Source organism: Asterias amurensis, chromosome 12 (genome assembly GCF_032118995.1).
Source record: "Asterias amurensis chromosome 12, ASM3211899v1".
Lineage (NCBI taxonomy): Eukaryota > Metazoa > Echinodermata > Asteroidea > Forcipulatida > Asteriidae > Asterias > Asterias amurensis.
In genome coordinates, this window is record NC_092659.1 from 2,017,280 (window position 1) to 2,043,523 (window position 26,244).

Below are 26,244 nucleotides of genomic sequence, written 5' to 3' on the forward strand. Positions count from 1 at the left end.
GCAACTATGTTGATGCTGATTCTTTGCGCATGCGTTAAGTCGTCACCATTGTTGTCTGCACTAGTCAAGGACCCCAAAACAATGGTTTTACGTTCACTCACCATGGTCGACGTGAGCGAGGTTCTCGTTTACCCGAATCTAAAGCTGCCTACTAGCACTACTGGACTTACTTGGCTAACTGCCTTATCCAATATATGATTTGAGGCATTGCATGGTGAGGTATCAATATATATTTAGTTTGCGGTAACACCATGTGTGTATCTACTTGCCAGGTAGAGTTCGTTCTTAGAGAACTGTCTTGCTTAAATTCTACTACCACAGAGTAGATTATTCGGGTGTTCGGGGAACTTCTCAGTTCTGAAAATAACTGTCCTGCTTATTAACTATTACCTGCGCGGATAGAATAGAAATAGGCTGGGACTACTACTTTAGCTTATAGGTTCGTAATTAACTGTACTACTGCGGAGTCAGTTCTTGGGTTGGTCTCAACGTTTCGACTAGCTTGCTCTAGTCATCGTCAGGAGTCTACCTTGTCCAAGTTCTTTTTCTGTGATTCAGACCCACATGTTCTTGTAAGTGTACCTCATCAAAATGAAAGTCTATCAGCACAGACTCTCAATCAGCAAGAAAGCAAAGCACAACACCCAAATCTTATACAAAATGGACAACTTTTATTGAAGTTAACCTTTACTACACTTTAGATTGTATAAACAGCTTTTAGAACAAATTCAAACATTTTCCTCAATGTTTGTGGAAGAGTTTGTAGAGTGTAACTTTCAGACAAAGGCTAGTTTTACAAAATTTACAGTCAACTGTTTTGAGAACTATTTTTACAAAATCTACAGTTAATGTAACTGTTGAGAATTGGTTGGGTTTGGCGCCCTCATTTTCACATTTATACAGAACGTTAAAAACTCCATCTTTGAATAGTGCCCTGCACGCTGCCATGACTGGAAATCGGGTGGAATTTCTTTGCCTGTTCATCGGCGAGTGTCCGGCAGGCACTTGTCTGATGTCCTGCCTATGCCCCTACGATAACGATGGATTGTCTCGGTTGTCCAAAAATTGGGCCAGCTTGTGCGTTGCCCTGTCAGACATCAGCCAGGCAATGACCGATTTATTGATGACCAGTTTGCGTTGCAAAATGCCACACCAGGTTTTAAGTCCGAGTTAAAAGCAACTTGATGCCCACCCGATTCCCCAAAGTTACCCAACAGCCGCAAGGAGTTCCATGGATCCTGTAGCTGAAATTGTCTAGAAATCCATCGCAAACGACTTGCAAACCCATCACAAGCTAATTGTGACTGGGGCATTAGGAAGAACCAACTCTCCCCTGTCATCTCATCGTCATCCCTTTCACTTTTTTTATAGAAAATAAGCTTATTAATTTGGGCTTTACCCATATACACGGATGTGTGTCAGCACTGTATCTTCAGTACTTTCCCCGAGATCTGTGAAAACGAAAATCACAGGCATATTACTCGGGTGGGATTCGAACCCACCACCCTTGCAATTCTAGAGCAGTGTCATACCAACTAGACCACCGAGATTGCCCGATAGGTAGAGGCAGTTCGAATCCTATGTTTTAGCAGCGGGTGAAGAAAATAAGCTTGCAGCTAAAAGATCCTCCATGGATCCTTCTTCAAAACAATTGAAGTTTGAAAACCTGGCTATGGCTGTAGATGTGGCTAGAGCTATTCAACAATCCAGTGAAGCCAATCTTTGTCTACAACCAACAGAGCCACTGCCTAAGACTGTCTATTTGTTAGTCTCCATGGTGAGACTGGAGCCTCGACTTCTCAGCAGAGGAATGAACTCAGAGGAGGGAAGGGGTTCTGTTTACTGATGACTAACTTCTGATGCTGATGAGAGATGTACCCCTTAATATATCCCTGTAATGGAGAAAAAGTCAATGGATTAGAAATTTAACCCTCCTACTGTCTGACCATTTAATATAATCAACTGTGGATTTGAATGACTTATAAACTATGCCAGCTAGTGATGATAAATGCACCTACACAGCACAGTCAACCCTCCAACCCGGGCCTTTTCCAGCTGTGCACCTCGTCTCTGGATTTCCTTGCCAGACGAGTTAAGGGACACAACTGATCTGTCATCATTCAAACGCCATCTTAAAACTTATCTTTTCAATCTTCAATTTTAACCAAAGTGATTTGTAAGCGACCAGCGCCTTCGAATGGTCCTCCAGATACTGCGCCCCATATCCTTTTTCTTTTACTATTATTAATAGCTGTAAACAATAATTTCAGTAAAGATGGTCGTTTTACCAACTGCAATATATGGATGAAAAAATGGAGAGCGAACTCACAAAGATTTCAGTGCAGGTTTCACCACTACAATAGTGGCTTCACCAGACTTGGCAACTCTAAGGCTGGTTTTCTCCTTTTGTAATTATCAGATACAATTATAGAGGGCGTGATGAGCTGGTTGTCAAGGTCTTAGCTAGACCTATTTTAGTGGTGGGCAATAAAATAAAAAAATTGGGAAGTCCACCTAGGGCGAGGGGATCAACAAAATCGTTCATGTTGAATTATGGAGTCATTATTACTGAAGTGGTGCCAGGTTTCCAAACCGTTCGTGTTATGGGGCCATACAGTAAGTTGAATGTCCTTTTGACTATAGTTTTTCTCTGTGACATTTTGATACTCCTTATCATTAGCTGTGTCTCAGATCACTGCACAGCGGACAATATTTTGAAATCTGTGCTGAGCGGCACAATGTATTTTGCTCAGAGTGCTGGGCAAAGATTGTGAGTCCTGGGCAGGTCCACCCAGTACAACCCACAGTGGCTACAACACTGCGTTGTTGTAAATGGTTCCAAATGAATCTTTTCAAGAATGTGAACAATAATGATTTGGTTTGTACCTGATGAATAAGATTGGCAAGGATGCATTCCACCTCCGCAGAATCTACATCTTCGATATCAAGGAATGTCAGTACTGATACAAACTTCTCGATGCTAAGCTGGAAGGAACTCGTGATCATGTGCCTGCAGAAAGAAGAAAACAACATTAATAATAATAATTTGTATGCAGGCCAGGCTCTAAGTGCTTTACGAAGAAAGTTGTTAATAGAGTTTATGTCTGAGCTATGACTGACAAACTTGCTAAGTACAGAAAAACTGGTTACCAGCCAAAATTCTATGAAGTTTACAATGTTGCGACTGGTGCCCTACTAATCTTAGCAAAGAAATTTGTAAAATCAAGCAGTACTTTTTGCTTAACAGCTTTTTGTGAAATTGGACCCAGGGCATTAATGTTAATAAACATGTAAGAGCATTTCCTTTGAGAACGAACATTTACAAAAACTCTGAAGATAAACTCACACTTTCTTGAAGAGGTTGCGATATGTGATAATCTTGAGTTTGTCCACGATGAGGTAGACACCGCATTTTGCGAAGAAGATCTCGTGGGCCTCGATGGCACTGTTGAGCAGCTTCAAATTACCCTCGATGACTGCCTGTGACACGTCGGCAAACTGCATCAGGTCGTACTTCTTGAGGAGGGAGATCTTTGGCATTTGACCCTTGGGAATAGAAATGCAAGATGGCGTATAAATCACAAATAAGGAAATGTTTAATAAAACTGTATATTTCTAAGCGCCATAATCGGACTATTCAGATCGTCAAAACAGACGATGTAATGATTTAAAAGTATCTGATGAAACTGCTGCTTGAATGTGGGTGGGTAGCTTGTTCCAAAGCGTTGAAGCTATAACCAAAAAAGCATAATCGTCACAGCGTGTATTGGTGCGGGGTCCCGGGTAAAGCTAGAAATGAGCAGTGGAAGTAAGCGACGGTCGGGTAGCATTTTTGTAATGAAGTGCGGTTACAATAGAGTAGTCAGAATGAAGCTGAGGGGAGGACTATTTCTTACCAGAAGCATCTTGACTGGGAGGAGGTAGATAAGAATAAGACGTTTGTTTTGTCTGCTCGCTCGGTCACAATGCTGGAAGGCGAAAGTCAGATACTCATCAGCTGTCAGGAGAGAGTTTAAAATCATCATAAATTTGAAATGTTTTCTGCCTGCCTCTGTCTTGGGAAAATGGAAGTAAAACGTTCCCGGCTGACATGGCTTTGGTACAATGATTGTAGTTATCAAATACATTAATAAAAACTTAAAGATAAGAAGGGGCCAGCTCTGTAAATGCATTCACATGCCCTGTCATGACACGTGTGTCCTTGAGCAAGATGCTTTAATCGCATCTCTTCACCCAGGGGTATAAATGGGTAACTGCGAGAGGTTGATATTGTGTTTGAAAAAGCCAATGGAGCACCACTGCAGCTCAAGGCTAAACATTCCCCAGGGAGTTGAGAAAATTCAAAGGCATGTTTTTGGCCAAATGACAAGGGCACTTATAAAAAGCACATTAAGACGTTATTGTGAAATGTACTATATAAAAACTAGTGACTATTATTATTATTATTATTATTATTATTATATACCACTTTTGAAGTCGCTGTCAAACATGGCTTTCCTCCCTACGTAGTATCTGTAAGTTACTCGCTGTGAGATGCTGAACTGGTCTTTGAAGCTTGAGCTATCAATGGCTCTGATAAGAGGCTTACATAGCTGCAGGTTATTTGTCTGCAAAATAAATTATAAGAAAAATAGTAAGAGCACATAGCACAGGCTGAAACCTACATGTACCAATGAGCCACACAACATCTACGCTCTGCCGTCGATTTCACAAAGAGTTAGGACTCGTCTTATCTTAATCGTAAGGTCTGCATGCTACAGTGCAGGGTTGGGACCCGTAAGTCCTAAGATTAGTCTTAAGTTGGGAAGAGCTGTGTAAAATCGGCGGCCGTACTCTCCATCGCAAGGCCAGCGCAAACAAGGTCCTCAGCGCCTACTGTACCCCAAGTACATCGGAAGATTAGTCTCTCCGTATTTTCTCCTCTCCCCACTGAAGATTCAGAGAATAGCACACGACAGGAGAGAATGTGAAAAGCTTGTGTCCGCCTGCCGTGCAGTCAACTGATGATGAGGATTAGTTTCTAGGTTGGGATCACTGTAGCGCAAGAAAAATCACCCAGTGCACTTATCGAAAAGAAGAGGGGATCGCCTGGGTGTTCCTGGTCTGATTGGCACCATAGTGCGCCACAGCAAATTGTAAATCATTACATTGTGCTATGCTAAAGGAATAGGTCTTATAATTCAAAGGTAGTCCCACATACCTTGCAGGAAAAATACTGTTTGTTTACGTTGCCTTGAGTGTCACTGAGTGACGGATATGCACTCTATTATAAGAAGCCACTATTATTATTATTAAGTATACCTTGAAGTAGATCTTGAAGAGTTGGTTGACTAAATACAGCATCCCCCACTTCTTGGAGTCATCAAGAGATGCTCGGCTTTGGTTAAAAAATAAACACATTCAAATCACAATTTATAAAATAATAATCAGCCAAAATGTAAGCAAAAATAAGAACAAATAAATGGTTGGCTCTGTGGTTTCTTTCCCTGCCTTTCACCTTAGTGCACCCCGTTTCGAATCCCACCTCAGGCCTTGCATTTGGATTGCTGTTGGATGTGTAATAAATAATAATATTATAGTTTGTTTTAATCAAAACTAATTGCTCAGAACAAATTATTTGCATGGATACTATTTAATGGAACACAGAATAATAAAACAAAAACATGCACAAACTTGGAAATCAAACTAATTTATTGTTAATAATTCCTTGTATACAATTTAGATAAAAAAATTGTAAATTATTTTTATAAAAGTGATGCTTCAATTATATTGTTGATGAAATAAAATTGTAATCCATATTGTTCTAGTTACCAAACTCATAAATAAACCATAAAAGAACCAAACTTCATCTAGCACCAGTCTATCTGGACACAAGCCTCAGTTTGAGCCCCATAGACTTGTGCATATAAATTAAAAGATGGCAGCATATTAACACTGGTTCCCTACCTGTCCGCTGCACAGATTCTAAAGCAACCCATCAGGGTATCAGCAGCTTTCTCCAGCTTTTCGCCCGGCTTACCCTTTCCTTTCTTTGACAGCTGAACATCAGCCTGATGAAGTAAGAAGACAAAACAAAATTCATATTCCGAGAAAAAGTACTAAGAATCAGTATTTGTAGTTTTATGTTGCTTTAGATCAGAGGTGGGTGGAAACGGATTCTTTAAATGTCTTATTGTCCATGATGGATTTGAATGATTTCTGTGGTGGTAATGTGTTCCAGTCTTTAATAACTGTTTTGGGTATGACTTAATAAACACCCGAAAGTGATACAAATATGTTTGAGAGCGCCCTCACGTGGTCAAAAATACGGCGCATTACGGATTATTCTTCCTGCGTGGACATAACAGCTCCAGATATGCAAAAATATCTCAGAATTGCTACCACCTTTTGAAGTGAAATTTTCCCTTTTGATTTTATGTTTATATAATATAGGCTTAAAACAATCAAATGGTTCCAAAGGTTATAGGTATACTTTGCCTTTAACCTTAAAGTTTTGAACGAGAAGGAAATTTAGTTCTCTTTAGAAATTCTATGACAAATTGTATTCTTTAAGAAAATGTTTAATCAAGCGCTGAATACTCACATTGTTAGCAAACAGCCTCAGGTCAAGGGTCACTGCATACATAATTGGTAGGGCCCTAAAAAATACAAATATTCAAAGCATTTAATAGACTGTGCAAGTCTCGCGCGCACCAGAGCGAGAAAACACGACAACTGAAGAACTTAATTTTTTTTAGGAATCAAATCTTTGCTATAATTTTTTCTTAATGCCGAATCTGAACAACAAAAATACCCATTAGAGCTTGTTTAAATTAGTTTTAGCTTTTTAAACAAATACCCAATTATCGGTTAAAGTCTATGTATAGACGAAAGTAGAACTCTGGGACAAGGATGTTTGTTTGATCTTAAATGTTTTGAAACCCCTTTTGTAAATCTACGCCCGAATGTGACACTACTGAAAGCTGGTTTATACGCCGACGCACGATGGTCGCAAGGGCGTTAGATAAACGCGTGAGGCAATTTAAAGAGGAAGCCGACGCCTAAGCGACCAATGAAAAGGCTTTCCACCCCGCGCGGCCAAAACAAGCGTCTGCGTAAGTTTCGTGATCGGAGATGGGCACAAATTCTTAATTTTTTACAAGTAACCTGACCTGAGGTCAAGTTTAAATACCGGTTTTTCTTTGTTAATATGTTGACTTTATTTTTACTTTTATATATGTTGTTAATTAGTATTACATTTTTAACAACATATGTCATTTTTATGGTCACAAACTATATTAAACTAAAGTAATGGACGAAACAAAATCTCCCCAACGTAAAACTCCATAAGGTTGGGACCACAATGGTCCCGGAAGTTCAAATCTGCGCGAGACTTGCACAGTCTATTACACTTAACATTTCATGAATCTATAATAAACTCCGTAAACAAGTTTTTTCAAAATCATTTGCAATAGACTGTGCAAGTCTCGCGCGCACCGGAGCGAGAAAACACGACAACTGAAGAACTTAATTTTTTTATGAATCAAATCTTTGCTTTAATTTTTTTTTAATGCCGAATCTGAACAACAAAAATATTCATAAGAGCTTGTTTAAATTAGTTTAGCTTTTTAACCAAGTACACAATTATCGGTTAAAGTCTATGTATAGACAAAAGTAAAACTCTGGGACAAGGATGTTAGTTTGATCTGAAATGTTTTGAAACCCCTTTTGTAAATCTACGCCCGAATGTGAAACTACTCAAAGCTGGTTTATACGCGGACGCACGATGGTCGCAATGGCGTTAGATAAACGCGTGACGCATTTTAAAGAGGAAGCCGACGCCTAAGCGACCAATGAAAAGGCTTTCCACCCGGCGCGGCCAAAACAAGCGTCTGCGTAAGTTTCGTGATCGAAGATGGGCACAAATTCTTAATTTTTACCAAGTAACCTGACCTGAGGTCAAGTTTAAATATCGGTTTTTCATCGTTATTATGTTGACTTTATTTTTACTTTTATGTATGATGTTAATTAGTATTACATTTTTAACAACATATGTCATTTTTATGGTCATAAATTACATTAAACTAAAGTAATGGACGAAACAAAACCTCCCCAACGTAAATCTCCATTAGGTTGGGACCACAATGGTCCCGGAAGTTCAAATCCGCGCGAGACTTGCACAGTCTATTTGAAAAAAAAAAGCAAAAACAATCTCATCCAACTATTTTGGTCAATGTTCAAATCTTACCAGTTATCATCTTTATGGCTCTGGAATATTTTGTTAAATGATCTGGTATTTGAGGTTAAAGAAAAGTTAATGATATCACAATGACTTAATGAGAGTATAAATTACACGATTCCAACAGCTTATTCTTAACTCTTTACCTGAATGCATGTTTCCCTCCATCCTACAATCTAGACTGTTTTAAGAGGAAGATCAGTTCATACCCTTCACCTTCAGTTATTTTCATCTTAAATGTTTTCTTCTTAAACCATCTTACCAAGAGTGGATTTTAACCTTGTGTGGGGCAAATTTGCATAATAAACAAAAAATAAACTAATTGCATTATTCATTGGTATTCCTGCTCAAAGGATACTGCACAACGACGGACTGGTAGGCATAAGCTTCAATAAAATCATGGTTGGCCACACACTGGATACACCTGTAAAAAAAACATAAACATTAAAAAGATTATTTAAAAGGAACATACCTAACGTTTGACAAACGAAATCAATTTACTCTTTATAATCTTAGTGATTGTTTAAATGAAAACAGTTGAACTGGGTGGAGAGTTTTTAAACCATTTAGATTCCGGTCTTGTGAAAAAAAAAACTTTGTTGCCAGTTAAAATGGTGAACTACACCGAGTCCTACAGTCTTGTTGGTTTTACCTCAAATTCGAGTCCTGGTTACCATGGTTACATTCAACATCTGACTGGTAACCTGTTCATGCTTTGTAAGTTTGATTAAGGACTTCCCAAATTTGTATTGACTGCTGAGAGGTTTTATATAATTGGAACCTAATAGATAATACTTGAAGTTATGTATTGGGGGGAGAACTAAGTAAGTAAGGTTAACAGTGCCACCATTTAAGAAATCTCTTTTGAGAAGTGGTGACTCTGAGAAGAGACGGTTTCTGAGGTCCACAGTTGCAGGGGAGGCGTATACACACTTTGCACTTGTGTGTGTTCGGGTCGGTTGGGTTTCTTTCATGGACCCTGTTGATGGTGATGCTTTGAGGATGGTTTGGAGTTATGTATACTCACTTCAAATGGCCTGCGATCATTTCATCGTACGGCTGTTCGAACCACTGCTCACACTGGGCCTCTGGATTCTCAAATCGATGAAGTTTCGGACTGGCGATGTGGGGATGTCTGAATGATAACAACTCCTAAAAGAAAATCAGAAAAAAGACACTAAGATTTTTAAACTCAAGTTTTTGTAAGGCCTATTAAAAAGAGAGGGAACATTTCAGAGGTGCCAACATGTGTATTTTGCAATCGGGAACATTCTGAAAAAATTGTGTTACTCTTAAAAAACACATGTTTGTGTAGACACATTTAAAGCAGGGCAAAAACTCTTGGTGTCATCTAAACACTTTGTCCTTGTAATATGTAGGCCTACATGGAGTGTGCACACACAAGCTGTATTATTTATCAAACTGGGTAAAGTTCATAATTCCTATATTGGTCTGCTTTTTCCAAGACGATAGTCATGATAGTGCCTCTTTAAATGAAGTCAAACTGTAAGAAGAGTTCAAAGATACATGCATACCGCTGATGTTGCTCCATCTCTTCCGTTGATGGCATCTTCAAGCTGAGGAAAAAATAATTATGAATGAATGATGATTATGGGGAGTAGTTAATTAATTTAAAATAACGTTTTAAACAATATACTAATATAGTAAAAATGGAGGAATACAGCGACGTCTAGCTAGGTAAAAATGTAGCCCACCTTGTTGAGCTGTTAATGGCTCCGCTTTTAACATCGGTCCCATCACTGTCAGGAGACCGATGTTAAAAGTGGAGCCATTAACAGCTCAATAAGGTGGGCTAGGTAAAAATGATTGATGAGTGACTAGATAAAAGTATTAACTCATTTTGTTTATTGTTGTTTTTGATTAAAAAATAAAAGCCAAGAAAAATTTGCACTCTTTCCAGTATTTTTGAAGGATGACCTTTCCTTTGTTAATTATTAATATTAATATAATATATGTTTTGTTTAATGCAAATTCATAATAAAAATGTTTTTTAATAAATATAAATGATATTGATAAATATCAACAGAATATTAATTGAAATAGCAGTTTGTTTTATGGAAATTGGTGGTGCCTAAACGTTGCATGCACCTGGCTGTCTGTGCATTTTACAGTTACACACTAATTTTACGGGTTACAGTTTTGTACACGATAACAATTTACGAATCTCCCAATTAACAGGTGACGGTCACTCAGCTCAGCGCTTCGTTGACTCGAAAACAAAATAAAAAAGCAATATTCTCGTTTGAATTTTGACCCACAGAGTGCTGAATAACTACGTTTTTGTTTTCCTAGTCCAAGTTCATATCAAGCTTAACACTCGATGACAAAAGTAAATACTTTAAGATCAAATAAAAGTGAAGAAAAACAAGAAATAACTCACGAACCTGCTGCAAATATTGGTTTGGACTGGAGTGCGCCATTTTAGTTGAAAGGTCAAACTTTGTGTCCTCCTTCCCAGAAGTACAGCAGCTGGATACTCTTCACCGATACAGAATTCGGTGAAGCACTTTTGTTCACGAGGTTGAACAACTAAATCAGAGTACAGTTTGTTTTGGGAATATGGATTTGAGACGTGGTGGTGACTTGGACCGCTGTTGGTTGTTGCTGTGTTGGATTTCGGGCTCATAAAAAGCTATAAAACACAAAATGTTGACGGTGGGCTCGCAGACTGGCCATCCAGTTTGTGTCGTTGTAAGTATAATTGTATAGTTGTGATTAAAAAACTGTACAGTGACAGTTAACATTTCAAGGAAGGGTCCGGCCGGTTATCACATTCTTCAAATCAGTGTAAAAATGCATAGGCCATTATTAGCACGGCGGCGGGACATTTTAATTTTAGTACAGGACAGTGGGAGGCGGGGCGTGGTTGGGAACCATGTTTTGTACTCTTTCTACTAAATATAAAACCTAATCCTAGAACTATGATGAGGTTTGTTCCGCTATCACATGATGAGCACATGTTGTGTATTGTACCTCTAAACTACTCTTTTACTTAAGTTGATAATTGAATTAATTTGGATGAATGTTTTCTTGCTCAATCCTCTCATCATGAAATCATCATGCGCATCACTTTTCCACGCACCTATTTTTGACAACCATGATGGTCGGTGGATAGATTAGAACCTTCAACCATGGAGATGCTTCAACCATGGAGGTATTCTATTTTAGTGCTTCAACACACTCACAGTCTACCCTTTTTCACTTAAAATGCCAACTCAGACCGATTCAAGAAGATCATTAAAAAAAATGTAAACTTCAACGTTAAAGGAACACGTTGCCTTGGATCGGTCGAGTTGGTCTTTGAAAATCGTTCTGTAACCGTTTGTTGTAAAATGTGTATGGTTAGAAAGATATTGTAAAAGTAGAATACAATGATCTACACAAATGTGCCTCGAAATTGCGTGGTTTTCTTTTTACCCGTCGACTAACACGGTCGGCCATTTATGGGAGTCAAAATTGTTGACTCCCATAAATGACCGACCGTGATAGTTCGCGACGTAAAAGGAAAACCGTGCAATTTCGAGTGATACTTGTGTGGATCATTATATTCTACTTTTAAAACATCTTTCTAACCATATGTATTTCATAACAAACGGTTTCAAACGCTTTTAATAGACCAACTCGACCGATCCAAGGCAACGTGTTCCTTTAATCAATTATTGCAGTGGAATTTGACTATCATTATCAATTAAAAATGAATTAATTAATAAATTTGTTTACTTGATGGTCCACGCTGTAATTTAATTCACTAAGATAGTGTCATTAAAATAAATGCCAATTATTATTTTTGTTTTCTTTGTTTCAGGAGGAAGCCAGTCACAAAAATGTGTGCATAAATCACCACATTGTAATTGCAACCATGACAACATCTTAATCTCACATCATCTAAAACTGTCAATTTCTTCAAGTTCAACTTCTACACACAACGTTACAATTGATCACAATGACAAACATGGCCACATCATCATCTAAGACATTCATGTTCATCACATTGACAACAATTCTAGTGGTGGGTGTGCTCTCCGTCAAACCCCCCGCCAAACCCAAAAAGCAAATTGTTCATAAGGCCATCAAACTGCATCGCGGAAAAGAGTCTGGAGCGATGGGTGGCAACAATTCCTCTTCTAAAGAGACAGACGTTTGGCTGAACAACAACTGCCAAGGTCTAGTTGCGCTCAAGAAGACCAAGAAGTTGGTCATGAAGAAGCTGGACGAAGCCATAAGGGAAGTCCACAAAGACAAAAGCATCAAGTTATTGGAGAAGAAATTCCGGATCCACATGTTTGAGATTTTTAAGAGAGAACTTAACGAGAGTGAAGATGCGATACAAATGTCTTTCAATGGTTTAAAGAGAGCATTACAGGTAAGAAACTTACCCCCCCTCCCCCCCCCCCCAAAAAAAAAAATTATAATAATAATGAAAATAAATAATGGACTGACGTTTAGACCCTGGCAAAAAGTTTCTCCAAGGCTAAATGACAACACAACAATCATTAACAGGAAACCAAGGTGGAACATACATTTTAAGCAGTGACGTGGGAATACATGTACATGGGGAGAGTCAGTAAGCACACAGAAAAAAAGTGTAATAGGACAAAGGGAAGGGTCAACTTGACAATGGTCCCAAGAATGTTTGAGTACTTTTGAACATCACGAAGGAAGGTTACTAACATTGCAACAACAATCTGCAGCCCAAAAAGTAGTTTTGATAAAATTGTATAAAACACCCATCCTCCCTGAGGTGGATAAAAAAGACAGGCCTGATACTTCACAGAGGCAACGGAGACGATTTCCTCCATGCCCCCTGGTCATTGCCTTGGTGCCCTTGAAATGATAAAGTAGAAATTTACAATTCCTCATAGGGTGCCCTTTACCAAGGAGAAAATACCTTGGTGCAATTGCCCTTTCTAAAACAAAGCATACAGGCCTGAACTGTTATATTTTGTCAACCACATTACTTCCAAGTGAAATGATTATCAAAATGCTGTGTATACTATCGAAAGCTGCTGTACTTCTCTAACCAAGTCAGTTTTCATCGCCATTAGTCTTAAAAGAGTGATTGCCAAACGAACACCTTCTCTTAAAACTAAATTATTGTAACTTAAACTTCCGGTCTTAGGGTAACTACAAAGACATCTTAAACATAAGGGAGAGCAGTCATCAACGTCTTGAGGCTCTACGTGAAGCAACGATTAGAGAGGAGCTTGAGTACAATGACATCCTAGCAGCGGAGAGGCACCAGTTAGCTTACAAGGAGCACAATAATGCCTCTGTTTCAGTTCACCGCAGCAAGGTAACACAGGTTCACTCTGATTTTCGCTGTCTTCCAATTGGACTTTTTTTGTTAAAGGAACGTTACAGAATTGGTAAGAAAGAAAAATCGTGAAGATCACTGATTTACATAAAACATACACGGTCTAATGATGATGATAGTAGAAAACTTCCCTTACAATATTTCTGTCTGAAATTTCATATTTGATAAGAAACAAATGTCTAACTTCGCGTTTGGAGTTTATCGCTCAGGGAGCGTTTTATTCATTTTTGTTTTGGCATCGATGCAATGTAAAATTTGTAATTCAATATTCTCTCGCGACCCAGATGGCCAATCGATCTCAAACTTCTACAGGTTTGTCAGTTTACATAAACTGGATTACATAAAGTGCTTACACTGCCAGCAACATTTTTGCAAGCAAAACCAATTCTGTAATGTTCCTTTAAAGTAGCGTAACTTTTTTTTAGAGCGACATTATTAAATCAAGTGGGGATGCATGGTAAACTGACCTCCCTGTAAACTTGCCACGACTGTGATTTAAAACCAACAGGCCGAAACAGGTCGCGGAAGACTTCCGCACAGCCACGGTGACTTAACTGGGCGGATAAGTCCAAGACAAGGATATCTACCCATGTTAATTCACTATGTCACATAGAAACCATGGAGAAGTTCACAGTCAGTGTCAGTGAGTAAAACCATATTCTTTCATAGAAATACACTCCGACAAAAATCCTACATAAAATTTTACATCTAATAATTGTTATCCAACTAGCAACTGCCTGTCCTGGATTAATTTTGACAAGACCCTCCTAAGGGCAAACCCTGAGTGATGTATGAATTAAATATAAGGTTGATTTGTTCTAGGTGGAAGCAATGCTGGATGAGATCTTATTGGATGTGGCACAGGCAGCTGACCTACTGGAGAATAAAATAGGCGAAGATGTGTTTGACCAGTCCAAACAGGTGAGAGTTTAATAATAATGGAAACTTTCATGGCGCCGCTCGGCCCCCCAAAAAACAAAAAAGTAGCATTACATAAGTAGAAAACTTCTCTCTCCCAGTTGAATTTATGACTTGCCAATTTTTCCTGAAGGAGTTTTTTTGTGGGAAGAAGTATTGACTATTAGAAATAGACTGACCTATTCTAATAGGGGGAAGATGCCGGCTTGGAGCCAAGAGATGCAGTAATTGCGTTATGTTATAGACAGACCAAATGTCTTTTTTTTTTGCAAGTAGCCAGACACACAAGGCCTGAAGTGTACGTCAAGGTGTGGGCTACAAATCAACTATTTTTCCAGGGGCCATTGCCACCTACTCCTTAACAGGGTTTAGCCCCTTTACAGTCCATACGGAAGTAGGCTTGGGTATCACCCATCAGAAGCCTGGCTGGTAGAGCACAAAGCAAAACCTCCCCAACTGTTGCTCTTGGAGAAGGAGTTCGTATTGAACAGAATTTGAGTTTGTTTGTTTTCTGTCTGAGTTTGGCTGCAGAGCAAGCAAGGACCCGCTGGTAGTACGTTACAATATCGATAAAGACTCTATCTAAACATGTAGGTCACAAAAATGTGAAAATGTATTATTCATTTTAAAACTATCCATCAGGCTGCTGGAGCACAGATTGAAGCCGTGGTCCGCCTGGACGAAGACGTCGTCAAATTACGACGAGCGGTCGGTGCGAATTCCGACAATCGTTACCAAGGAATGAGCCATCTTATTGATGCTAGCAACAACCAGTACGTCTTATCTAAACCCAAGGACACTACAGTACCCCTGGAAGATCACCACTTACTAAAGGTACGATAAATCACCAAATTAATCAATTCAACTCGCTGTTTATTGTACCAACTTTTAAATGCTAAGTCAAACAAGATAAACATTTTGTACACTGATATCTGAAGGATGAAATAAATAGATTTGATATTTTTTTTTTCTTCATTCTTTTGTTTTGTTGATATTGTCTTATTTAACCAGTTAAAACAAAACACCCAATTACAAAATTAGGCATTCAGGAAGAAGGAAGAAAAGAAGGTTGAGATACACCCCCCTCCCCCCTTAAAAAAGTAGGGGGGGGGAAAACTAACAAACTTGTGCTACAAGCACTTTCAAATCGACTTTAATGTGGGTTTGAATGAGTCAAACTTGTAAACAAATGTAAATGGCCTGACATTTCGACCCTAGCCATGCTAGCAGAGTCTTTCTCAAAGGCTTAATGACACCACAACACTCATCAGGTATACATGTACTAGTGTACATGTAACAGAAGCAGTCAAGTGGAAATACATGTAAAGAGAGAGAGGCAGAAAGAACACAGAAAAAGCAAATTTGTTTGTTTACTATAAGTGGGACAATGGTGTATTTGCAAAAGAGATAATCCCAGATGGACCACACCCAATTTTCTTTTCAGGATGTTTTTGTAATCAGAAAGTGTAAACAGCGGCAGGAAACAAAGTGAATACAAAACCAATACACTGGTTGGCATTGGGACTTTATCTAAAGTGAAGTTTAACAAAAAGCAATTTACTTTTGTAATCGAAGAAAAAAAACAAGAAGAAAAAAAACAGTGTATCTCCACTGTACAAAGTTTCAAATCCTACTCATGTACATGGTGTTACCACAAACCTTACTAAATGTACATGTACTAGATTGCGTCTCCACAATTCAAAGTTTCAAATCCTTCTCAATTTTACAAGATCAATCTGCTTATTAAAAACAAATGTGTATAATAATTAATAAAAATCCATATTCCTTAGGCCAAGCCATCTGGCTTTATCTCGTAAACCAGCTGTTGATGTGAATTTCATTTACTCTCCAATTTATCAATATTTTACTCACAATCACACTGCCCACACACTAGAAAATTCTGCAAACGAACCACGGTCCATTTGTTTTGGACACATGTCTCACCAGGGCTCAAATTGTACAGTTGACCACAGGTCCAAGGCCAGTGGTTTTAAGCATTGAGCCAGAAACCCACGACTGAACAAGTCTGGCGGTCTTGTGTTTTTTTCATTTGAGCAGCCTTTTTAAAGGAGGGTCTTACTTTGGTTATGACCCTGAAAAGAAATATTGCGTAATTTTTATCCACAAGCCTCTATTAATCTTACAGGGTTTGATACTTTTTATAGGACACAAAACACAATGTCCACATATTTACATTAAACTTGTATGGTTTGAAGATAATGATGGTAAGAAGCTTCTCTTAAAACATTACTTGCTGATGAGGTGCTGTAGTTTTTGAGAAAAGGATAAAACAATGTCACGAAAATAATTGTGGTCTCAGTATGATGAATTTAAGATGGCCGGTCTGTATTTAGCCCAAATGTTCACAGGTTTTTGTTATTTGATGAGTATGTTGGGATACACCTGGTGAGATCAGAATACTGGGGTTGATTTCACAAAGAGTTAGAACTAGTCCTACATTGTAACTTAGGACTAGTCCTATAGGAGATACACAAATTGTATGGATAGTCCTAAGTTAGGACGAGTAACTGGTCCTAACTTGAGATAAGACTAGTCCTAACTCTTTGTGAAACCCACCCAAGGTCCTTGACAGTTGTACCAAAAGTTTACCCTTCCTTTAATGATGCGGAACTTGAATGCATCAATTTAACTTTTTGTTCTTGTTATTGCAGGATATTTTATTGATGACTATTCTTGCGTTTATATGTGGCTGGCTATGTTCATCTATCGGTCTACCTACAATGTTTGGTTACACCGTAGCTGGAGTCATACTAGGGTCATCTGGGTTCAACATGATCAAAGTAAGTCACTTAAGCACCATCCAGCAACAGAGTGCAGCATTCTCCTGAAGACGATCAGAGCGTACTGATCGAAATGTTGATTCGTTAACCATCGGTTCTTTTGAAAACCAACTCTACTCAAAAGAGATATTCCCATGGTGCTACAAAAAACCTCTCTTAGTTATACTTTCACCATGCAAATTTTCAAAATCTAAAAAGTAAGTCAGTATATGTGATGAGCTTTTGGGTCATACACGTAGGTTCGGAACAAGTCAGGTTTACCCCAAAGACTTTCAAAAACTGTGGGCATTAATCTGGACCCAGAGTGTAGGCAAATGATGCTGTGTATTGAGACAAGGTCTTCGGAATGTTTTTATCTTGGTTTTCAAAGACCTACTGTGCAATCTGAATCTTTTTTTTTTTTTTTTTTTTTTTAAATCTTCTTTGAACCCCAATCTGAAGAGATACATGTACAAACAAAATCCCTATCAGGACTTTTTATTCAGGAAAATAATGACTGCAAGGTCCGCCCATTTTTAAATTTTGTATTTAGCAACTAGTTTTGAAAGTACACAAACCAGCAGACGTATATGACCCTACTTGCATTTCAAGTCTTGAATTGATTTCTTTCTTTCCAGGCCCTCGTTCAGTTTGAAACATTGGGTGAATTTGGTGCCTTCTTTATTCTATTCACCGTTGGCTTGGAGTTCTCACCTGAGAAAATTAAAAAGGTAAAGATAAAAAAGTACGACTTACAGCATTCTTCAGGTTTCCTCTAGATAGAACAGGATAGGATCAGGGCTCAAACTTCGTGAGAAAAATCCACAAGCCTGCAGCACCTGCGGCTCAAAATGTACTTTACCAGACATATTTTTGAAAGAACAGAACAGGCCTGATACATCACAGAGGCACCGAAGGTGATTGCCTTTATGCCCCCTTGCATTGGTGCCCTTTAAATGCTCTAGTAGAAATTTTCTCATCGGGTGCCCTTTACCAAGGAGAAAATGCCTTGGTGCCCTTGCCCTTTCAAAAAACGAAGCATACATGCCTGCAGAATCAAAATAAAAAAGAACTCTCTGCTGCCACACTATCTCAGAAAATACTTGTCAATCCTTTCCCTAGGTATGGCGCGTTGCCGTGTTCGGCAGCATCACTATGACTGTTGTCATGGTTGTGTTCGGCATCTTCTTTGGATTCGTCTTAGACATCATCCCCAGCGAGAGTGCGTTTATCGCGGCTTGTCTCTCTCTCTCGAGCACACCTCTAGTCGTCAAGTTCCTCAGTGTTGGACATCCAAAAGCTGACAAAGAAAGCGGTAAGGACGTGGCAAGCATGGGAATTTAAGTTCTAAAACTAAATTATTAAAGTGTCCCATCTGGTTTCAACTCGACGTTTCGATCAGTATGCTCTGATCGTCTTCTGCTTTCTCCAGAAGACGATCAGAGCATACTGATCGAAACGTCAAGTTGAAACCACTGGTTCTTTTCAGAACCACCCCAACTCATTAGAGATAGTCATTACATGGTGTTACCGCAAACCTTTCCATATCGTATTTCCACCATGCAAAGTTTCAAATCCTACTGAAGTTTAAATTGTATTCCCGTTAATAGTTTGTCGCTCAAGTAGCCGTGGTCTAAATGAAATGGCGCTATATAGAAGCCCAGTGTATGTATGTATGTATGTGTGTGTTTAAATTCTCTTATCTTGTTGATTTCAGCTATCGATGTGCCAGAGTTTGAATACAGCTCAACTCTACTCGGCATCTTAGTGATGCAAGACGTGCAACTAGGTCTCCTGGTAGCGATGCTGCCTGCCCTCGCTGGAGTCGACACGGCAGCGATTGTGTCAAAGGTCGGAGAGAAGAATGCTGCGGATGCTGTCACGGATCTCTTTAGTACCGTAGCCGTCTTGACTAAAGTGCTCATTGGTAAATGGTGTTTAAGTTTTCGAGACTGCAATCAGTAATTTGTTAAGTTCTGAATCTTTATAATTATGTAAAATGCTATTTTGGGGTCTCATGGCCGAGCGGACAAGAGCACCGTACTCAAGCTCTGGTGTTTTCTGTTCAGCAGAGTGTGGGTTTGAGTCCCAGTCGTGACACTTGTGTCCCTGTGCAAGACACTGAACTTTAATTGCTTCTCTCCACCCAGGGGTAAATGGGTAGAGATGGGCAGAGATGGTTCTTGTGATTTATTTAGCTTACTAGCGCATACTTGTTGCACAGGCTGTATACTCCCCAGCGAGCTGAGATAGTTTAAGGAATGAATTAAATGGCCCAGTGACCAGGGGTAATAATGTTGGAAGAGCTTTGAGACGCCCTTTTGGTGTGAAAAGTGCTATATAAAAACTTGTTATACTTTTATTCCGATCCATGTGTTGCCCTTTAGGAGTCACAAGTTATGTGTAATTCATTGGTTTTCCCAGTCGCAAAGCCCACAGCAGGTTAAACGTCCTGATTTCCTCAAGAAGATTACATGGTACCAGCCGCAAATCTTAGTCTCTAGATTGCCCTGACTTGCCAAGTTCAAATCCAAAATCAATCAAGAAATCTAAATCAATTTACAAAGATTTGAAATCATTTGATATAGCTCATTTTTTTTCTCCTCATTGTTCCTTAGCTATTGTGTTTGTGGTGGTACTGAGCGTAGCCATGTCACGCTACCTTTTGCCTCGTGTCGTACAACGACTTCATTCTAAGGGAAGCAAAGAGACGCTGATCATGGGCAGTGTATCCTTGGCGTTCATCATGCTCATGGTAAGGTTTTAAAGTTCATGGGTCACATCCACTGCAAATTATAGAACTACATGTATCTATACTTTATCTATACTAAGCATTTGCTATAAATTTCTCAAATCTCCAAGTGGCTTACATTAAAGGCACTGGAAACTATTGATATTTTCGCAAAGTAATTGTTAGCATTAAAACTTACTTGGTAACGAGTAATAATAATAATAATATAGATTTATTAAGCGCCTTAATATTATTATTTTTATTATTATTGTTTTACCATGGTTACAGATTACTGAAATGCTGGGCATCTCCATGGAGTTGGGTTGTTTCTTAGCTGGCGTCATCCTAAGCTCCATGGGTCACTCCGTTGCCGATGAGATCAGAGAACTGATTGAACCAATCCGGGATTTCTTCGCTGCTCTCTTCTTTGGAGCAATCGGTAATTTGTACATTTTTGATTCTGTATATATTTAAAACCCTTTTATGAGCCACATGTCCTACATGAGTCGCTTGTTATGTATTTCATTGGTTTTCCGAGTTTCAAATCCCACAGCATCCTTGACTCCACCAATTCACATTTCATTGCTTTTTCAACATTACACGAAAACTGAAAAACACTACATAATTTAAGTGTGATCGGCCATTTCCTCTTTTTAGCTCGCTAATTTTACACATGTTACTGGCCCAAATTTTATGCCATTTACATTGCTTGTGACTGGTATTTAGCTGTTGTTTACTTAGCATAACAATTGAGTGGAGTCTTGGCCGATAATCTGATTTTACTAAGCAAGGATTTGTTTGCTTAAGCAAAATTTTGTGCTTAAGCAGCTCTATGAAATTGGGCCCAGGTGCTGCTGAATGTAACCAGAGGACATGTACAACTGTCGTTTTTTTAAGGTTTTTTTTAAGGTAGATGACACTGTTAACCTCACTAGAAGCCTTTCTTTTAACTTGTCTAACTCTAAATAATTACTTCGATTTGATTATAAAAAAAATTACCCTCACAAGCTTGTAATTATTTTCAGGGCTGCATGTTTTCCCATCTTTCGTCTTGTATGAGTTGACGTTTTTAACAACGCTCACACTTATAGTAGTCGTGATGAAGGTGAGATGTTAGACATCTATTAGTAATCTTAATTATGTTGCCACCTTTACTCTTAAAGGTAGGGTCATTGATTGGTTTTTGTCAATGTTATGTTGATTTGATGGCAAAGTGAAAGTTTCAGCTGTAAACCATGTATACAGTGTCTACTTGCTGAGTAAACGGCAGAACCCTTCCCACGTTTAGCGAGGTTATAATATGAGGTATCAAAACTCCTTCATAATAACATTTTATGGAACAAAACGTAATTTTACAATTTGAGCACTACGAAATTGGCACAATAAAAAAAAATTCCTTTCCACCTTGTAAGGGCTCTGACTCAATCATTTTTGTTGTTCTTCTAGTTTTCCACAGCGGTGTTTGTACTGGGTATATTCCTACCTCTGAGTACCCGCCACATTAAGTGGATCGTGGCATCAGGACTGGCTCAGGTCAGTGAGTTCTCGTTTGTGCTCGGTAGCCGGGCCAGGCGGCTTGGTCTACTCTCCAGAGAGGTGAGTTTTTTGGGCAGTTTAAGAAATAACTCCTGGTCGTGCAGATAAGAGCGCAGGACTAACTAGGGCCTCTGGGGTTTTTGTTTAGCAGAGTGTGGGTTCGAGTCCTGGTCTTGACACCTGTGTCCTTAAAGGCAGGGGACACTATTGGTAATTACTCAAAATATTTGTTAGCATAAAACCTTACTTTGTAACGAGTAATAGGGAGAGGTTGATAGTATAAAACATTGTGAGAAACGGCTCCCTCTGAAGTAACAAAAGAAACCACTTTTATTATTTATTAGGTTTACCTGCTGATACTAAGTGTAACAACGTTGAGTCTACTCCTCGCTCCTGTCTTATGGAGGATCTCTCTATGGAGATGTAGACGAATCCAACATCGTCCCGCTATCATCAGGTGACGTCAATGGTGAGTTCCTCACTCTACTCAGTACTCGTTACACAATACCCAATATTCAATACCCAATGCTCAATACTCAACACTCAGTACTAGCACTCAATACATAATACTCAATGCTTATACCAACACCAAATAACCAAAATCTTACACTCTTACACCCCCCCCCCCCCCCCCCCCCCCGCCCTAAAATCATCTTAAGAATTCCCAAGGTTCCCAGAACGCAATGAAAACACAATAGGATGGGGGAGGTACACCATGCCACAAATCCAGCACCAATAGAGGGCAAGCATTTAAGACAGAATTTGTGAAAAAAAAATTCCTTTTTTTTCCTTTATTTTCAGGTCAGAATATTTGACTGCTGGACAATCTGGTGTGCTGAAAGAACTGTGATTATCTCGATGTGATATGAATCTGTTCAGCGGATGTATCAAAATAAGGCTATTTTAATTATCTATCTGTCTTTCTGCAGCTTTTTCTTTTTAAATAAAAGTATATTTTTTGACGGCTGCTCTTTTCTATCCTAATGAATATCATTTGGTTTTACCCATACATCGATGTGAGTGGAGCACTCAGTACTTTCCCGAGTCCAGTGAAAACATTCACAGGCGTGTGAATCACTTAGGTGGGATTCGAACCCACACCCTTTGGCATTCTAGAGCAGATGTCTTACACACTACCTCTAGCTAATGGTCAAGGGGCAAGTGTGGAATTCCCTGCGTCTGTAAGTGCTGGTTCTTTGCTTACGGTAAAGAGACTTATGAAATTGGGCCCTGCTGTTGAAGTTAAAGACGCCAAATAGAATTAAAACAAGAAATATTTGTGAGCGTTGAGAAGTTTGAAAACATTATATTTGTCCACATGGTTATTTGCCTGTGTGCTTGGTTCCTTACCATACGCAAAACAAACCAACGATATTCTTTAAGTTTAAAGGGGTTGTGTCGTCCTGATCGTTGAAGGCCTTTCGCGTGCTGGTGGAAAAAATGATGGTGCCTTTTGTGACGTGAAAGCCACTTTATGCATGGGTGCAGTCACTGGTTCAGAGGTCAGAGTTCATTATTTTCATGTACAGTCACTGGCCTGTTACAATCATGACGACAGTGCACCTTTAACAAATTTACCTAATTTAAATTCAGTATTATAGAAGAAAACCTTTTTTTTCTTTTTTTCTTTTTTTTTCTTTTTCTTCTTTCGTCTTCTTTTTTATTTAGTTTTGGATTTAGAGAAAGTATATTTAAAAGTTAATATTTTATAAAAAGGTATTCAGCGTTTATCTCAAATAAAGGTCTTTCATTTTTTATTTTTAGTAAAAGTGCACAGTTTCGAACCTAAAAACTTTTGAAAACTCCATGTAGCACAAAATAGTGTATATTTGTTTTTTAAAGTAAATTTTATTTTTTAAAGGCACTGGACACCTTTTGGTAATATTGTTAAAGACCAGTATTCTCACTTGGTGTATCCAAAAATATGCATACCTGCGAAAGGTTTTACTTAGTTGCTCATCGAAGTGTAAGAAAATAATGAAAGAAAAAACACCATTGTTGCATTACTTTGTGTGCTTTCAGATGCATAACAAAAAGCTTCATCTGAAGTCTTTTATTATTTGAGTGAGAAAGAAAACCCCTCTCTCAAATACTACGTTACTTCAGAGGGAGCCGTTTCTTACAATAATGTATACTATCAACAGCTCTCCATTGCTCGTTACCAAGTAAGTTTTTATGCTAGCAATTATCTTGAGAATTTACCATGTGTCTTGTGCCTTTAATACAGGGTCAACTTGTTTTTCTAGACTTTCCAAGTTCTTTCTTAAATGCAACCTTATCTTAATTAGAGCCTCCCACTTCAATGTGAGTCACAATGACTCTAGAGACGTCTATACAAATTGCTTGTTTTTCCTCAAGAGTAAAATATAACTATCATTTGTAGATAGGTTTCTTTTTGAGCAATGACTGGCAAATAATTTTCACTATACAGTCGGCTCTCTGTGGACTTTGTATTTTTGTTGTTGTTCATGCAGGACCAGAGGAAAGCACTGATTATAACCATAGAGCAAGGATATAACAGTGGCTACCACACATTGGCTTAAATAAAAACAATTGCTTGTTATTCCCAAATCCAAATTAATAAAAGAATCGTACAATTTTTATTATTTTTGGTTTATTCGCACCATATTGCAGCCCATAGACTGAATTGCACAGTGTTTACTGTTGGTAGAAAAACATCAATACACAGAAGGAAATTAAAAATAGTCTATAAAAGTATAAATTATAAATTGCCAAAAAAAAAACACAGGCGATGAAAACTTTGAAAACAAAACAGGGCTAAAGCACCAATGATTTTTTTTGTTTAAGGTGACGAAAACAACACATTTGTAGTGGGAGATCCAAATTAAGATATAGTTGCAAAATATATTGCAATACTTTATTTATACTTTAATACTGTTAGTAACTTTGTAAAATAACCAAAGTAGCAAGAGTCAAATTTTTATTTCGTCTGCAAAGTTAAGTTTATTACATTAAAGTGATACAATAGAACTGAAGAAATGTCTTTTTTTTTTTTAAGGAGCATTAATTAATTGTAGAAACTGCTGTTGTAAAATAGAGTGAAGTGAACACAACCTCAATGCCAATTCACTTGTTTTCTATTTTCCCCCTTATTTTTGTGGAGGTTTTTTTCCCATAATGTAGCATGTGATATTTTTGTATGTGCTTTGATACAAATATATTTATCTACACAAGTGATAAAGTATTATATTATATTTGAAATAAAATATATGTGTCTTAGACTGGCAATACCATTCCACAGAGTCCTAGAGATTTTTTATTTTTTTTATTTTTTTTTGCCTTTGACGGAAGTGTTGTTTTCCATCATGGAGAGATCAGCAATTTCCTCAAGTTGCCAACAAATTGTATTCAATTTTGATGACTTACATGTCTTGTCTTGTCTTGTCTTGTCTTTACTGCACAAACCGCCGCCATTGAGCTATAAACGTGCAGACCCTCATGCATGCATGCTCCTACTCAAATTTTGTATTTTCAAGGAGGGACTTGTAATTATTAGCGTCAGGGGCTGATAGAGATCTTGGAAATTTTCCCCCACTTATCCTAATAGAGTCATTGAAACCGCAAAACAAGTTAATACTATATTAATTTCAGCAGAGCTGCCCAAATGCTAAGAGAGTATACACCTTTAACTATCTGTTTTATTTTTGTACTAGACCACATCCTGTGTTGATTTATATTGTTTTCAAAATTCTAACAGGATAGTGTGCCTGATATTAAAAGGCATTGCCATAAAATGGATATTATTGCCAACATCAAACGAAGTTATTTATATATATATTTTGTTATTATATGAAATACTCTCTTTTTAAATGAGTGATTCCCCTCTTTTCATTTTGTTATCCAGTCATGGTTTTGTTTCAGAAGATTACAGTAGTTTGGACTTTAAATTTAGATTTGTTTTTCTTTTAAATAATATGAAATGCTCTCTTTTAAATGAATGATTCCCCCCCCCCTTTTTCATTTTGTTATCCAGTGTTGGTTTTGTTTCAGAAGATAACCGTAGTTTGGACTTTAGATCAAGAGCAACTCGTTAACTAAACACCTTTCACCTTTTGATAAGTTTACCAAAAACTAATGCACAATAACATGACCGACCCTTGTACCCGCACACCCCTGACATACCTATTGAAAAAAAAACGAGTCATAAACATATCTGAGTTTTTGAGCTGAATTTATTCACTACCGGCCTGAAAAATAAACCATCCTTTAAAAAAAAATCTTATTTGTCATGCAAAACTACGGTGTTGTTCAATGGAGCTATTCGCCAATCACGAACAGCGAAAATCGAAATGGCGCGGAAACTTCAGCTGAAGTTGTCTACGGGGAAAACACCCAATGGGGCCCGACGTGCTATGAAGCCAGTTATCATGGTTACCGTACTTTGCTCCGTCGGTGGAGGTGAGTGGTGGCTGGTATATTAATATTTATACAAATAACCCGCAAACAACAATTAATGTGGCTGCCCTGTGGCTTCGTGCATGCATGCAAAGAAGAAAACAAAAGTTGATTTACCACTGGTGCAATTAAATATTATTTGAACTGATTATAATATTCTTTGTTGTGTTAAATTTTTCTTATCATTTTCTGTTTACACTTTGAGAAGGGTTTTGCTCGGGCAGGATGTGGGTGCGTGCGTCATCTTTGCATTTGAAAGTGAATGGAAAATGAATTCAATTGAATTGAATTGAATTGAATATAAGTCGCA

The 26,244-nt window shown here is 38.2% G+C and overlaps 2 protein-coding genes across 3 annotated transcripts; one reads left to right on the top strand and one right to left on the bottom strand.

The window, feature by feature from the left end:
- Window positions 1-734: 734 nt before the first annotated feature.
- LOC139945200 (PCI domain-containing protein 2-like) lies at window positions 735-10,801 on the bottom strand. The gene is made up of 13 exons (XM_071942494.1): window positions 10,624-10,801; window positions 9,754-9,795; window positions 9,246-9,370; window positions 8,577-8,642; window positions 8,228-8,269; window positions 6,584-6,638; window positions 5,947-6,050; window positions 5,302-5,377; window positions 4,466-4,607; window positions 3,897-3,997; window positions 3,347-3,546; window positions 2,887-3,010; window positions 735-1,892 (listed from the first exon to the last, which is right to left on the bottom strand). Exons 1-13 carry the CDS (start codon window positions 10,657-10,659, stop codon window positions 1,800-1,802), a joined length of 1,206 nt encoding a protein of 401 aa, XP_071798595.1. The 5' UTR covers window positions 10,660-10,801; the 3' UTR covers window positions 735-1,799.
- On the top strand, window positions 10,787-24,772 carry LOC139945191 (transmembrane and coiled-coil domain-containing protein 3-like). Of its 2 annotated transcripts, XM_071942484.1 has the most exons (16): window positions 10,787-10,930; window positions 11,355-11,393; window positions 12,045-12,602; window positions 13,359-13,532; window positions 14,376-14,474; window positions 15,114-15,305; window positions 17,144-17,272; window positions 17,890-17,982; window positions 18,374-18,566; window positions 18,969-19,178; window positions 19,870-20,006; window positions 20,271-20,421; window positions 21,008-21,087; window positions 21,429-21,578; window positions 21,863-21,987; window positions 22,320-24,772. In XM_071942484.1, the coding sequence occupies exons 3-15, from the start codon at window positions 12,183-12,185 to the stop codon at window positions 21,977-21,979; spliced, it is 2,145 nt and encodes a 714-aa protein (XP_071798585.1). In that variant the 5' UTR covers window positions 10,787-10,930; window positions 11,355-11,393; window positions 12,045-12,182; the 3' UTR covers window positions 21,980-21,987; window positions 22,320-24,772. The 2 variants fall into 2 exon arrangements, with proteins under 2 accessions (XP_071798585.1, XP_071798584.1); XM_071942483.1 differs by lacking the exon at window positions 11,355-11,393 and having other exon boundaries at window positions 10,803-10,930.
- Window positions 24,773-26,244: the final 1,472 nt, after the last annotated feature.